Source organism: Mesoplodon bidens (assembly GCF_964165515.1).
Source record: "Mesoplodon bidens genome assembly, chromosome: 13".
Classification (NCBI taxonomy): domain Eukaryota; kingdom Metazoa; phylum Chordata; class Mammalia; order Artiodactyla; family Ziphiidae; genus Mesoplodon; species Mesoplodon bidens.
The window spans coordinates 51,430,558-51,446,303 of record NC_138169.1 but is presented as its reverse complement, the minus strand read 5'-3'; the positions used below and the strand labels follow the sequence as shown (position 1 = coordinate 51,446,303).

Genomic DNA, 15,746 nt, shown 5'->3' with positions numbered 1-15,746 from the left:
TTTCATCCCTCCAAGCACATCCACTGCAAGGCTGGCGGGGTCGGGGCCCACCTGCCCCTGCGAATGGGCTTCCTCACAGCCCTTGCCATGTCCAGGCTTCACATCCTTCATCTCTGAGCCACAAGCCTCGCACTGTGGCTCCACCCACCCCACTCCACAGGTTTTCATCTGACTTTCCCCACCTCTACATAACGCAGTGGGGACAGGAATAGGGGTGTCGGGACGAGGAAAATCAGAGATAAGCACTGTCTCAGCGCTGACCCTCTAGCGCAGGCCCGAGGGGAGTCAAGCCAAGGAACAGGTGAGCACCCTGAGGTACTCCAGGTCAGGAGCACCTGGGGATGCGTACACCCCGTCCAACAACCACACTGGTCCTCACAGCATCCCTGAAGGCCCGTGCTTCTCAGGCCGACTCTGAGCTCTACCACACCTCAACCTACTGTCCTTTCTACCTTTGCGAAGCCCCACTCTGTCACCTTCAGGGCTAACCTCTAACCCCACTTCTCTGTGATAGTTCCCTGTGCACAGGTTTCCTTTCAAAGGCAGTGAGGGTGGGACTAAGCAAAAAGGTCAGGGGTGGGGGCTTGGGGAGGTAGAATCTGGCCCAGCTCTGCCCTGTGGGTATGTCTCCAACCTTGGTTTTCTAAAACAATGAGATCTCCCAGTGATGGACCTGCATTGACCCCATCCCAGGTCTAAAATCTGCTGATTCCCATTTCAGTGCATCATCTCAAATTCTGACCGTAATTATAGTAAGGGCTACTAGTTTGGGGTTTGTATTACATGCTGGGAACCAGCTTGATGTTTTAGATACATTTTACCTATTTACACTGAGATCAAATCATCACATTTTACCTTGCAACAATCCAAGGAGGCAGTATTATGATTATATTACCCCACTTTCAAGGAAACTGAGGTTTGGAGAGGTGAGTAACATCCCCATGGCCACACAGCCATAAGACTAACTGCAAAGCCCATGTCCCTAACCACTGTGCAGTGCTGCTCTCTGCTATGCTCTGCTTGGGCAACAGAGACCCTGCTGGGATCCCTGCTCATACAAGGAGGGAAATGGGATTGGTTAATATTGTCCTCATTTTATAAATAAATTTTATAAACTCCCATCAGAGGTAAAGTGGCTTGCCCAGTGTCCCACAGTGGCAGGATCAGGAATAATAACGCAGGGGCTTTGGCTTCCGCTGTACCCTGCTGTGCTTGCTAACTTCGCTGGCTTTGGAAGGCTCTACTTTGCTAGCATAATAATTGCTTTGTCCTTCTACTTTTGAAGGTCTTTCTCCTCTTCTCCAACTAGCTATAGTCTGAGTGATCATTCTAAACAAGGGGTAAGTTAAATTTTAGTCCGGCGTAAAAGAGCAGCGTATTGGACAAGAACAAAGAAACCAACTCCTCCACAAGGAAAACTGACTCAGAACATACTGTACCAACACCACCACCATCTCCATACAGCCTGCCACCCATCTTCATGAGATGGCCACAACATGAGCAGGTATTTTCCTGTAATTTATGCAAAAACATCAAGAGAAAGAATGGTTTCTTTTGACCTTTTCATTCCTTGACAGGGCAATTCTTAACTAGGAAGAAATTATATTTTAACTCCCATTCGAGGGAGACATGAGTTCTCAAGCACACAGACTTTGCCAAGTGCTACGCTTCTAGGAGAGGACCTAGGAGGGACACTCAGTGCAAGTGACACTGCAGATGTGCCCAGGAACCTGCCACCTGTGCAGGAAACCTCCATCGGCAGGCTGCTTCCAGCCAGCTCCCAGTAACTTGCCATGTGCCACCAGTGCTCAGTGCTGGTAAATGACCTGGGGATCGCTAGGGTGACCCGGCAATGCCAGGACAGCACCATCCTGGCATGTCTTCTGCAACCCAGGCCAGGGACAGGGGATCTCCCCCCAGAGATCAGTAGAGGTAGATTCTTCACATTCTTCCAGACACAGAAGAATATCACCCTGAGTACGTTCCAGAGGACAAAGGGTGGATCCCACAAATGAAGACTATTTCAAAGTCTTGGGTGAGTTTGGGACACAGCAGTCAAATGTGCAGCTACCCGACATCATTTGGGTCACCTTCCCCTGTTTGAAGTTTCCCACATCGTGAGTCCTGCTTTCTCATTTTGCCATAATTCGTTTCCCCAGCATCCCATGCTGTTGGAAATGTGGTGCAGAAATGTGGTCAAGGCTGCATCTGTCAGATGAACCCATGACCAGGTGATAGTTCAGAAGGAAACAAAGTGAGAAGGAATGTCCCAGGATCTACTCCATGGAGCTTGCAGTGGGCACCCTGGCTCTTCAGGAATGGTTGCAAAGGGACTTCCAGCATCTGGACACTGGAGTTGACAGTGCGAGCTGTAGCGTCAGGGCCAGGTGACGGAGCAACCCTGCAGTGGGTGCTGCTCCAGCTAGAGCCAGTGTGTTAGCCTGGAACTGAGGATGTCCTTGAAGGAACCAACCGTATGTCCCCACCGGTACATATGTACATCTTCAGGAGAACCTGAAATGCCATTTCCCAGAAGCCCCTTGGATGGAGGAGGATCACAGACTGGGGAACCAGTCACATCTGTGTTCAGACGCGGCTCCACCATCTGCCGGCTCTGCTTCCCTGGACATGTGATTTAACTCCTGGCCCTCGGTAGCTTCAAATGAAAAATGGAGACGATAAAATCCAATTCCATGTTTGTGATACTGACAGAATGAACTATTAAACAAGCATACTGTGAAATAAGGTGCCTAACACAGTGGGTGGCATAGCAGGTGCTCCATAAAGCTTTATTTTCTTCCACTCTGAACTCTTGATACTGTTATCTAATATATTAACACTTTTTTCCTAAGCTGCCATCTCCAAACCAGTCAAGTTTTGATAAGAAAGAAAAAAATATCAAACAGGTCATGGTCTTCAAGCACAACACCACTACAGACATTTTTCAAATTGGCAGTGATCTACTCATAACACTCCTGGGATCTGTTTGATCAATGAGACATGCAGTCATCCCATTAGACTGTCATCCAGCCTGAATGCTGACATGTTAAATAAAAGGATGTCATTGTCAAATACTTTGTAAAAACTACAGCAATGGATTTCCTCAAATCTATCAGTCTTATAATGTCAATTTTTTAAATGATGATGAGTAGAATCTGATGTGACTTAATAATGATACACTTCACGTGTGTACAGCCTATGGCAGTTTCCAGGGTCTTTTGTGGCCCTTGGAACCACTCAGGAGACAGGAGGGGCATCCTCAGAGAACCTGCCTGGTTCCTACCAAGGACCCTGGTCTTGGTGCTCAAGTTCATGCCATTCAGGAATACATTCTGGGATCCTGCCATTCACCTGGCCACCAGTGCTCACTAAGTGCCTATAACATGCTGAGAAAACACTAGGCTGGATATTCAGACAGGCCCAGTTCTGACCTAGCAGAGTTTTAGTAGCAGAAAAGAGGGACAAATAAGGGAGAAAAGACCGTAAGTTGTGATGGGTGTTAAAGCAGGGGAAACTCAGGAAGTCCTCGGTACACACTGTTGTCGGGTAGGAAACAAACACTAAGAAGCTTCTCATTTTTCCTCATTTTTTTGAGCCATTCATGAAAAATCAGCAATCTCAGATAATATTCATCTGACTGTAATATATTTTTAAGTCAGGCAAGGTAGCTTCAAAACAAATTTTGGGGAGGTCCTTGGACACCGATGAAGATGGCTGGGCATAATTTGGAAAGGAACAGGGAGCCTCTGAAGGTGTCTAAGGAGGAAGGCGATAAAGTCAGAGGTAAACTTGGCTCTAGATGAATGAGGAATAGAAAGGGAGGTGGGGGGCCCCATCCAAACAGTATTTCAATAATCTAGTAAATATATAACAGTAACTTACAATTATTAATGTCTTGGTTTGGGCAAGTCTGCCATGGTTATGTAATATGTTAACATTATGGGAAGCTGGGTAAAGTGTATTTGGGAAATATCAATGCTTTATTTTCAACTCTTCTGGAAGTTAAAAATCATCTCAACATGAAAAGTTTAAAAAATCTGGAAAAGGATAAAACAGTTACTAGAAAAAATAATCTAATAAATAGGGGAATGGCTACTTGTATGACAATATTCCTACAGTGGTTTTGCTTTCTGTACACATCTCTGACTTTTTATGTGGACTGCTTTATTCAGACTCACAGCAATCAGAAATATTAAGCAATCCTATATGTAAGCTAAAAGTAACTTGATGTTAATTAACATAATTAAGAATTATTTTCTCCACAGTAGTGAGTTCAAAAGATGATACAGTATAAAATGATCTGCAGAGGCATCTGCCAAGAAAACTTAATATCCAGTAATTTATCGTTAAAAACAATATATAAAACAGCTGTCAATCCACTAAAGTCTGGAAAGTACTAATTTAAGTATATTTGGTTTAAAAAAAACAGACTATTAAATACCATGTGCTTAATTAAACTACACCAGAATTTTTCCTACTCCTGAGTAGCCTTATCAAGAAGAGCTACTCAAATTCAAAAGGGTCTGCAGTTACTACTGGTGAATCACTTGCATCTCCCTTCTTTTCTGGGTGACTGTGAGTGAAGACAAGGTCAGAGCTATGGTGGTTTCTCCAAGATATTTTAAGGCCTCAATGAACCCCCATTTTGTGGAAAGTTGGGACCAGCTGGGAGGGACAATTGTTGCTCTTACCCAGCGTCATCCTGGAAGCCTTCTAACTCGTCCCGTTGCTCGGCCAGGGTGGCCTCCAAGTCCAGGTAGGTGCCATTGTGGGAGAGCTGCAGCGTGCAGTCATCCAGCTGCAAGAGAAAGAGTCTGTTACGCCCAGCCTGCTCCTGGGATGGGGATCTGTACAGGGAAATCACTTCAAGTTGCCCTCATGTGTTTTTTAAAATCCAGCATTATTCTGAAATTTGTATCCTAACTGGAAGAAGTAGCATGTTCGTACGAATAGATTGGAAGCAAACTGCATAACAAGTAGACAGAAATGGCACCTACTAAGGGAGTGACATTGACAGGGCGCCCAATACGTGGACAGGGAAGAGAAGTACCAGGCACTGGGCTAACGCCACTTTCCACTCTGAGGGGCCCAGGGGAAGCCATGGATTTGGGGAGTGGAAACCAAGATGCCGATGGGACCACTGATTGAGAGACACAGAGTTTAAAAGGCAAATCTGGTGGAGAAAACATGCTGTTTCCTTTGACTCAGTGAGAAGCCTACTTATTCAGAGTCTATGGTCATACCTGGGCCATTATAATTAATAGTCGCTCAATAAACATTTTTACAATTGAACAAAAAGAAACATTATCCATCTGAATGACAATATATCCAAATTACAACACACCAAAGAGGACCTTAGGTCTCTTTGTTACTAGCCTCATTTTTCGAAAACTTATTTAACAAATACTTATATACTGTTAATAACATCCCATTCATAATTCTAAGCACTTTACGTATGCTACATCATTTGATTCTCACACAAACTCTTCATTTCTTTTGTTATCCCCATTTTACCATGAGGAAACTGAGGCACAGAGAGAGACTAAGTTACTTGCCCAATGTCACATGTGATAAATGGTGGAGCTGGGATTTGGATATAGGTGATTTGAGTCCAGGTCATGCTCTTGACCACTATGCTCTGCATCTTCTCTATGGCCAGAGACCTTCTAAGGACTTGAAAATATGCTTTCAAAACACAACTTATGTCATCTGAGCGTTCTGGTGTGGCCAAGGTAACACCACGTATTTACCAACCCTGTTCCCTTTTCCCCCTGGGAACAGAGACCATATATCCCAGGCCTATAGTTGGGCTACTACCATGTAACTGAGTGCTGACCACTGGAATATCAGTGAAAGGGAAGAAAGGTCCCAACCAGCCTGGCCATAACACCGCTGCACAACCATCCACCTTTCTTCTTGTGCCTGTGGCTAGATGCAGAGGAGCCAGAGAAGACTCCCAAGTCTGGAAACCGACAGAACCTGGAGAGAAACAGCTCAGGTTCCTGAATCACTGCATGGAAGAGAGCATTCTGCTGCCTAGCCTCCACTGACCCATCCTGGACAGTGACAAGAGCAAGACATGAGCCTTTGTGGCATTACATGACATTTAGAATAACCAATACACTTAAAACTACAGGAAAGTAATTTTATCAAAGATTAACATTATGAGGAAATCCAAGTGTATAACTTCATGCTTCGTTTCTCAGGCTGTAAGGATGGCTCTGATTATTCATCCACTTGGGTGAGTTAAGGCTCTTATTCCAAAATGCCAGGAGATTGAGGAAAAGTGGAGGCAAATACGTGGCTACTTCAAAACATCTAGGTAAAGGCCTGATAATCCTCCTGGTGTAAGTGAGATTTCAAACAAGGAATTAGTCTCCTCTGATAGAAAAGCTTTGCTTATTATCCTCAACAAGAGAAACGCAGACTGTCAACTTGTCCAGAATCAGCATCTATAACAAGCTGCTAATTCTTGCAGAAACCCCGCAGTTCCGTGTTTCTGGTTATCCTCAACAGAATGAAAGGAATTTGTTCTTTATTATTTGTAAGAAATAGTTAAATCACTTGAAGGGGTTAATCCTATTTGATTCACTTGTTTTATTTCTCTAATAACAAACTATTAAAGGCGTGCTGGTGAGGGTCAGCATTCTTGACTGGCATTTTACAGATGGATCATCCGATCTGAGAAAGCAGAGACCAAACTGGCCAAACTCACTGTGCTGTGATACGAGAGGTGTGCCCAGGGTTTGGGGGGAACACACAGGGGGGCTGGCTTCCCTGCCTGCGGAAGCAGCAGACAGGAAGGATTTCCTGCAGAAGGCGTCTCCTGGGCTAAGGGTCTCCTGTGGACTGAAATCAGACTTTTATCATTGCTAGGTGGAAAATTCCATTGGAAACGGAACCCGTTACCATGTACACTGGACCATGTGTAAGTAGAGCTCTAATCACTGCAGCTCATTCTTGCTTTTAACTCCTATTGACATTTTTGACTAATAAAGCTTACGTGGTCCGTTCTGTTGATAGTATCAACACTTCTGCTCATTTTTAATCCCATATATAATCAACAGACTAGCAGATGGGGATAATGAAAGCCCTTTAAGCCATAATAATTTCTTTTGTCTCCATCCCTGGAAATGTGTGAGTCCAAAGAAAGTCCAAAGAAAGAAGCTTTTGGATAAAAAGTTTCTGCTTTCCCACTAGGGGGTCGAAGGCATTCTGAGGCTGTGGTCCACACTCAGGCCAGACAAAGAGAACCGAGTCTGAGAGGAAGTACTGCTGTGGTGTAGAGAGGCAGGATGTGCATGTGTATGTGGTATATATATTCCACCATGGCCAGTTTCAAGCTACCACCGTGAAGTCACTGAGCGTGGAGCTAAAAAAAGTTACACAGCAGCTCACCAGCACGTAGTATTTTTATCATACAGATCCAGGAGATGTAAGTAACCTCCCAAGCATAGGTAGCAGTAAAATGTAATGAAACAATTAGGCAGTGACATGTTTTGAGTATTTCTTTTTTATTGAAGTACAGCTGATTTACAATGTTGTGTTAGCTTCAGGTGTAGAGCAAAGTGATCCAGTTATACATATATATGTATATATATTTGAATATTTTTTACCTTTGTTTCTTTTTTTTTAACTGTTTATTTTTATAAATATCTGGTTTTTTGTTTTTTTATTTTTAATTGTTTATTTTTATAAATATATGGGTTTTTTAACATCTTTATTGGAGTATAATTGCTTTACAATGGTGTGGTAGTTTCTGCTGCATAACAAAGTGAATCAGCTATACATATACATATACCTCCTTTACCTTTGTTTCTAATGTAACTTTTATTCGTTATACATTTATGCAGGATAATTTAACTTTTAATAGTGGCTATATTGAACAAAATTCCTGAGATTTATTGATCAGCCCTTTCGAGCCTCCCAGGCCAGCCCCAGCATACGCTGCTTCTGGCCCTCCTGGGTCATGAACTTGAGGGGCCTCAAGGGGAGGCTAGCAGGGAGCAGACGGAAGCCTGAATGACCCTGTCCCGGGCTTTCAGCCCTCACCACCCCCCAGCCCTACGCTCTTCTCCTCAGCTGGGGCAGAGGTGGATCACTGGGGCCAGCAGATACAGCCCCATCCTTACTGGCAGCCGTGTTTATTTTCCACATCATCTCCACCCATAGCTTCTGAATCAGATCCCCAGCCGCTGGGGCGAATATCTGGTTTGCCTCACCGCTCACCCTGGCGCGCCAAGCCAGGGCCTCCACATGCCACCGGCGGCCCCAAATCACAGCAGGAAGCCCTACCGTGTCCCTAGCCTCCTGACCACAGAATCCCAAAACCTTAGCAGAACTGCCTATTCTCATCATCCCTCTCCTCACAGCCAGGGCATCATTAACTATGCCACTTCCATAGTTCAATTTTAACAAAATTATATGTCAGGCCCGGGCTGGGCACCAAGGAATATATAGACGCTTCCTTCCCTCAAAGATCATTTTGTCAAGAAAGTATGACACACCAGTAGAACGCAAGAGAATAAAATGTCATTTAAGCCAACCATCAAAATGTGTGAAAGTTCATCCTCAGTTATATTCCTTCTGCTATAATTAGCAGCCACAGCCTCCTAAGACCCAAGCATTCTCCATAAAACGGGCCCATCCCCCTGCCAGGAGAAAGGCTCCCCTGACTTCCTAAGCCAGGTGTCACAACCCTACCTCCCTAATGAACAGTTGGGCAATTTGTACAAGTCCTTCAACTAAAAGAGAAACAATGACTCTGTGCCTTTTAACCCCTCAGGAAGTGTGGGGGGATCCTCACAGTATGCCTATAGGAAGGGGGCAAGGTCAGACCCTGACCCCCTTAGCGAGCCGGGGCATGTGGGCACGAAGGGGTCCCAGCAACACGGGCAGCCCGTAAAGACACCAAACGAACAAACACACACTGCCCGCTCCGTTCCACCACATGAGCCCTGCCATCATTACACCCCAGACACACACGATTAATATTTAAACCATCACATGAGCCAAGGAGTAGGAATACAGGGCTATTTGGCTGGACTGACACACAAAGAGTAAAATTCCCTCAGCACGTTGGGGTTTGCCTTTAGGTATCATTGTTAGAAACAAATTGATATATACATGCCAAGTGCAGTCTTCAATCTTGTCAGGGACAGCTAAGTAACAGTTATGAAAGAACGCAACAACAATGTGAACAGGCAGCGAGTGGCGGTTCATTCCAATCTGTTTATTAGAAAGGTCTGGACAGAACTATCCAGACTCTGCCTACAGAGTGAAGGACTCGGACACCTCCCTGCCAGACCAGTTCCTGACGGGAACCTCAATTCCTACTGACACGGAGGCAGCCTGATCCCCTCCCTGGGCCTTTCATGTCAAATGTCTTGCCGAATGACTTAAGGGCCCTGGAATTTCCTGACTCCAGTGATTTTCGTGTCAACCCTCATACCATGGGAGCATGTCCCCTGCACTCCTTTCTTGGCCCTGGGTTCGGTGGCCAGGACATTGCCAGGCACTTCAGGACATAAGACAAAGCCAGAAGCCCTATGGAAGATAACATGGCAGGACGATCACAGGAGAGCGGTTAGGGTAGGTGAGGGGCAGTGCGAGTGGTGTGGCTGGAGGACCAGGTTGCAGGCTCTGAACCTGTAGCCAGGAATCGGGGCGGGGGGCGTGGGCAGGGTGCTGGGGAGGAGGTCGTCACAGAGCCACATGAGGGACCCTTCCAAATACGCTAGTATTTTGTGCCACTCCTCTGGGTCAAAACAAACCATTAAACAGGCCCTCAATCTCTGGGGACATGGAAAGAGCCCTCCACTCCTGGCAGACAGCCTGCACAAGGTCACTGGTTTTCCTGACAGTTCCTACAAAGACAGTGCATTCAAAAGGAAATGGCAGGGCTTCCCTGGTGGCGCAGTGGTTGAGAGTCCGCCTGTCAATGCAGGGGACATTGGTTCATGCCCCGGTCCGGGAAGATCCCACATGCCGCTGAGCAGCTGGGTCCGTGAGCCATGGCCGCTGAGCCTGCGCGTCCGGAGCCCGTGCTCTGCAAAGGGAGAGGCCACAATAGTGAGAGGCCCGCGTACCGCAAAAAAAAAAAAAAAAAGGAAATGGCAGACTCACCATCCTGGGGAGAAAAAATATCTGAAACAAGACTGATGTCACCCCTCAACTTATACATTCTTTTCTTTCCTTAATCCGTTGAAGTGGCGTGTTTCTGGGTGGTTTAATGATTATCTGGGTTTGGCAGCAGGTCTACAGTAATCCTTAGTCTAGGCAATAAAGTTCTGTGGAACTCTGAAATAGATTTGCATGGAACTGTTCTATAAATATACATGAGGTCTATCCGTTAAGCTCATTTTGGTAAGAGTTCAGAAGTGGGAAAATATATGCTGATTTTTAAAAGAAAAAACCTAAAATAAATGCCATTTGCTTATGTCATTTCTTGGGTTCCTCCCATCCCTCCATCCACATCCCTTGCATGTAATTTTTGCAGCTCCCTCCATCAAGAGGTGGATTCTTTCTCTGCTCCTGGAATCTGGGCTGGCCTGTGTCTAGCTCTGGCCAACATGGTAGCAAATGTGACACAGCAGAGACTTGAGAGGCACTTCCTCACTGGTGCTGGGCTCTCCTGTTGCTCTTGGAACTCTGTCACCACACCAAGAAGCCTGGGTTAGCCAGCCTCCGGGGTACCTGGTCGCTCCCGCTGCCCCCTGCCAACAGCCTGCCAACTGCCACACGCTGAGCGAGGCCAATCTGGATCACCAAGCCTCCAGATGAGCCACCAGCTGATGACAGACACAGGAGGGAGCCAGCGGTTATGAGCCAAACTGGCGCAAAGCAGAACTGCCCAGCAGACCCACAGATTTGTGGGCCACTTTTCATGGCTGTTGCTTGAAGTCAATCTCCACTTCCCCTGAGCCTGCCTCCTCCACCCACAGCAGACAGGCGGCCCCCCAGGGGTTGCAATTTCACACTCAAAGTGCTCCCTGCCTGGATCAGCGGCGGGTGAGAGGCTCACCCACCAAGGTGCCGCTGAACACACTATGACACTGACAGCTCAGGGCAGGAATGCCAGCACCATGCCCAGCCCTCAGACGCCACAGAGCATACATGCCTGTCTCTGCCCCTGCCAGAGTCCAAGCCCCACCAGGGACAGAGGCCAGCAGCAGTTGCTGGGTAGAAAGGCCTGGAGCCCCAGGCAGCTGGGGAGCAGCCAGCTGCAAAGCCCTCCCATAGAGGCCAGGAGGCAGCAGGAGGTGAAACCCCGCGTGAGCTGTGGCTCTAAGCCCTCGGAGCATGTTCCATTGTCCCATCAGAGAAAATGCACATTCAAAGGTTAAAAAGCGTGAAGACTTTCAAAATAGCACCTGCAAGTGCAGGGCCCTTCTGACCGCACTGGCCCCGCTCCTGGCTCAGAAGTGAAGCCCTGCTGTGGGCCCCATCTTGCTCCAGGGCCGGGTTCACTGTGGGCACCCTGAGTGCCCCCAATCCAGGCTCATCCCACTCGCAGAGCAGCACACAGGCCGTCAGCGCGTCAGACGGTCAGTTCTAAGAGAGCTACACCATATCCTCCTCCAATCGTGCTCTGGTCGCCAGGCAGTCATGAAGCTTATGGCTTCCCTCAACTTGGTGGTTCCTTCTAAAGGCAGCAGGACTACAGACTGGACTTAGCTGACAAGCAAAATGAGTCAGGAAAGAGGGCTTTCCAACAAGCAGGGCCGCATGTCCCTTTCACAATTCTTAATAAAACCTTCACAAAACCTTGGCTCAGCCTTTCAAGCTTTTGTGGGCTTCGGTTGCCCCCTATCCCATAAGTGCCACTGCAAAGGGACAAGGTGGAGGGCACACACGCCGGGGATGCCCTCTGCCGTTTCCTAAGATGGGCAGTGAAGACATGGTGCTCATTTCATCATCCTTCAAGCTATACACACCATCTACATTCATCCCCTTCATATGTATAACACACTTCACAATAAAAAATGAACAGTTTCTTACAAAGGTGTGATTTTACATATTTTAAAAATTAAAGTAACACTTGGTCAGTTTTCTTAAGAAAAAGACCAAATGAAACTGACTCACATGATATCAGAAGAAATCGGTCCTGTTGGCTAACCTCAACAAATCATATTTAAACTTCTAAATCTCTAGGGGCCCATTTAGCCTCTTCAGAACAACAAATATATCATGGTACTTAATAAATGTTTTAGGGTCAAGTACAAGGATATTTATGAAGATCTAGCATATATGGGTTATGAAAAAATATGAATGTATTTACTTTGAAAGTGGTTGGATTTTACTTCCTCAGGAACCTTTAACAAGTTATGTTGTTTATGGCCAGCAACCTCAGTGAGAGAAGCAATGTCCTGAAATTGATTTAGGCAGTTTCCAAATCAAGCCCCAGACTTCTATTTAAGTCAACAAAATTGCACAGCTCACCAACCAAAGGCAAGGACCTCTGCCAAATTCTACAAGAAAGACAAAAGGCAAGGTTCCTCCCATTAAGAGCTTAAACTGAGTGGGTGTGATAATCTGGGACATATTTAGATTATTTTAAAGGGCCTTTCTACCATTAAATAAATAACCAAAAATGCATTAAACTTCTCTCTTGAAAAGGCTGGACTATATTTACTTGCATTTACAGGTACCTTTTTCCATTTTCTGTTTCTTTTCAGTCAAGTTGAAAAACAGTGTCAGCACCAAGTTTCAGTGTTATCATTAATCTATTATCATTCACTCATTCAGATGAATAATGCTTTCCTGTGCACCTTCTCTGTGCCAGGCACTGTGCTATGTCCTAGCATGACAGACCAGGCTTCAGGGCTGTGGATAGGACCAACCACCAAACAGGGAAATAAGGACAAGGAGTTAGTCACCTTTGTTATTTCTGTTCTTATTTTCACTGGGGAAGGAGTGCAGGGATCAGGGAGCTGAAGTATGATGGATATAAAAGTCCTGACACAGAAGGAGTATGAGTAGTTGATATACTAAAAGAAGGCAGGCCAAGGGGTCCGGAGAGGGAGTCTTCCTGGCCACAGCAGATTTTAGACTTGATTCTAAGGCAACGAGAAGTCGTGAAATTGGTTGTAAACAGATGCATGCAGGATCAGCTTTGCAGTATGAGGATAGAAGGGGGAAGACAAATGAAGAGGCCCCTGCAACAATGGGGGGGTGGTGACTGGAAGGTGGCTTGGACAATAGTGGAAGCAGTGGAAATGGAGAGAAAAGAAGAGAGAGGGGTAATACAGGGAAAGGGGAAGGGAAGAAGAAAAGTCAGAATGACTTGGTGGTTGATAAGATGTGGAGGCATCCTTGCTTGAGAGTGTCTTGCTTGAGCAAATTAATAAATGGTGCTACCATTTACCAACATGGGAAACGTACAAAAAGCTGTTGGCGGCAGGGAGAAAGGATAAAATTGGGATTTTTGTTTTTAAGATGTTATATGTATAACAAGTGGAGGTGTTGAATACGGAAATAGAGTTGGGGGTTTGGGCATAAATAAAAACATGGCGGTTGAAGTCCCACAAGTGCACTGGTGAACCTAAAGACAACAGCTAACATTTTGTGGCTTGAGGATCTGTAGTGGTGCCCCCTTTTTCATTCCTAATAGTGGTACTTTGTGCTTTCTCTTTTTTTTCTCTAATAGAGGTCCTTTATTCACTGATCAGTCTTTTCAAAGAACCAACTTTTGATTGCAGTGCTTTTCCACTATTTTAAGTTTGCTTTCTATCTCATTAGTTTCTGTTATCTTTGCTATTTCCTTCCTTCCACATTCTTTGTGTTTAATATGCTGGTTTCTTCTACTGTATAAAACCTTAAGGTTTTCAGTCTTTCTGCCTTTCAGTCATGTGCATTTAAGACTATAATTTTCCTCTAAGTAAGGTTTAGCTACAGACCACAAGATCTGATATGCCATATTTTCATTATCTTCAGTCCAAAATATTTTCTAAATTCCAATGGGATTTCTTCTTTGACCCATGGGTTATTTAGAAGTATATTACATAATTTCCAAATATTTAGGAATTTGCTAGCATCTTTTTAAATGTTGATTTCTAGATTAATTTCACTATGGCCAGAAAATATACTCTGTATGATTTCAATCCTTTAAAATTTCTTTTTGTAATTTTCTTGAAGTATAGTTGACTTACAGTGTTGTGTTTACTTTCTGCTGTACAGCAAAGTCACTCAGCTATATACATATGTATATATATATATATATATATATATATATTCTTCTCATAGTCTTTTCCATTATCACAGGATACTGAATACAGTTCCCTGTGCTATACAGTAGGAACCTGAAATTTCTTGAAACTTATTTTATGGTCCAGTAAATGCCAAGGATGTGTACTCACAGCTGCAGTGTGTGTTAAGTGAGATTCTCAAATCTCCTCTATCCGTATTGCTCTTAATCTGCTTATTCTATAGAGAAGTTTATTAATCTCCCACTACAACTGTACATTTTTCTATTTTTCCTTTTAATTCTGTCAATACTTGATTGACTGATTGATTTATACTTCTTACTGAAAATATAATTTCCTAGTCTTTTAGCACCACAGGATTTCTTCTTATCTCTAGTAATGTTTCTTGCCTTAAAGATGATGTCATCTGTTACTAGTATGACCACACCACTGGGTTAGAGCTGCATGGCTTATCTTCTTCCAGTCTTTTACTTATAATATTTGGTACCCATATATTTAAGATGTATCTCTTGTAATTAGAATATAGTTTTTTTATCCGATCTTGACAATCTTAGTTTTTTAATAAAAGTATTTAACAAAGTCTGTTAACTCTAAAGTGATTGCTATTGTTTGGGTTCAAATCTACATGTTCAATATTTGACCTACATTTGACCTACATTCTAATTTCCTTTTTTCTCCTTTCTTGGCATCTTTTGGTTTAATCTGCTATTCTTTATTATTCCATATTTCCTTTCTATTTCTTTACGTTATTCTATTTATTCCTAGTACATATTCTTTTATTAATTCTCTCAGTAATTCACCCTTGAGATAATCACATGGCTTCCTGACTCAGCAGAACCTACTACAAATGAATGTTATCACTTCCCAGAAAAGGTAAGGGCAATAAACCACTTTAATATGCCCTATACCTTTTGACATATTGAGAAGTGTATTCTGGACCCTATGACATAGTATTGTTCTGGCAGTCAATATTCATTTAAATTTATGCACATATTTACTTTGGTCTCTACTTCATTCCTTCCTGTGTTTCTGTGCTTCTGTGATAATTTCCTTCTGCCTGAAGAACTCTCTTTAGTATTTCTTTAGTGAGAGTCCATTGGCAACAAATTTCCTCAGTTCCTATTTTCTAGAAACATGTTTGTTTCACATCCTTTTTTTTTTGTAACAGCTTTTTTGAGATATAATTCACACACCATATAATTCACCCATTTAGAGTGTATAATTCCCTAGCTTATATATTCAGAGTCGCCCATCGATCACCACAATAAATTTTAGAGCGTTTCCACCACCCCAAAAAGAAACCATGTACCCATTGGTAGTAACTCTTCATTCCCAAACACACCCCCTCTATACCTAGAAAGCACTAATCTACTTTCTGTCTCTATAGATTTGCCTATTCAAAACATTTTATATAAATGGAATCACACAATGGTCTTTTGTGACTAGCTTGTTTCAATTAGTATAAAGTTGTCAAGGTTCTTCCATGCTATAGCATTTATCAGTACTTCATTTCCTTTATTGATAAATAATATTCCATTACAT

At 44.0% G+C, this 15,746-nt stretch overlaps 1 protein-coding gene across 7 annotated transcripts in view; it reads right to left on the bottom strand.

Moving 5' to 3' along the window:
- Nucleotides 1-15,746, bottom strand: part of FHOD3 (formin homology 2 domain containing 3) — a 497,371-nt gene that overhangs the window by 432,876 nt on the left and 48,749 nt on the right. For all 7 annotated transcript variants that reach the window (XM_081253453.1, XM_081253447.1, XM_081253448.1 and 4 more), the window contains exon 2: nucleotides 4,692-4,798. In XM_081253453.1, coding sequence (XP_081109579.1) covers nucleotides 4,692-4,798 — 107 coding nt within the window. The remainder of the gene's footprint in view (nucleotides 1-4,691; nucleotides 4,799-15,746) is intronic.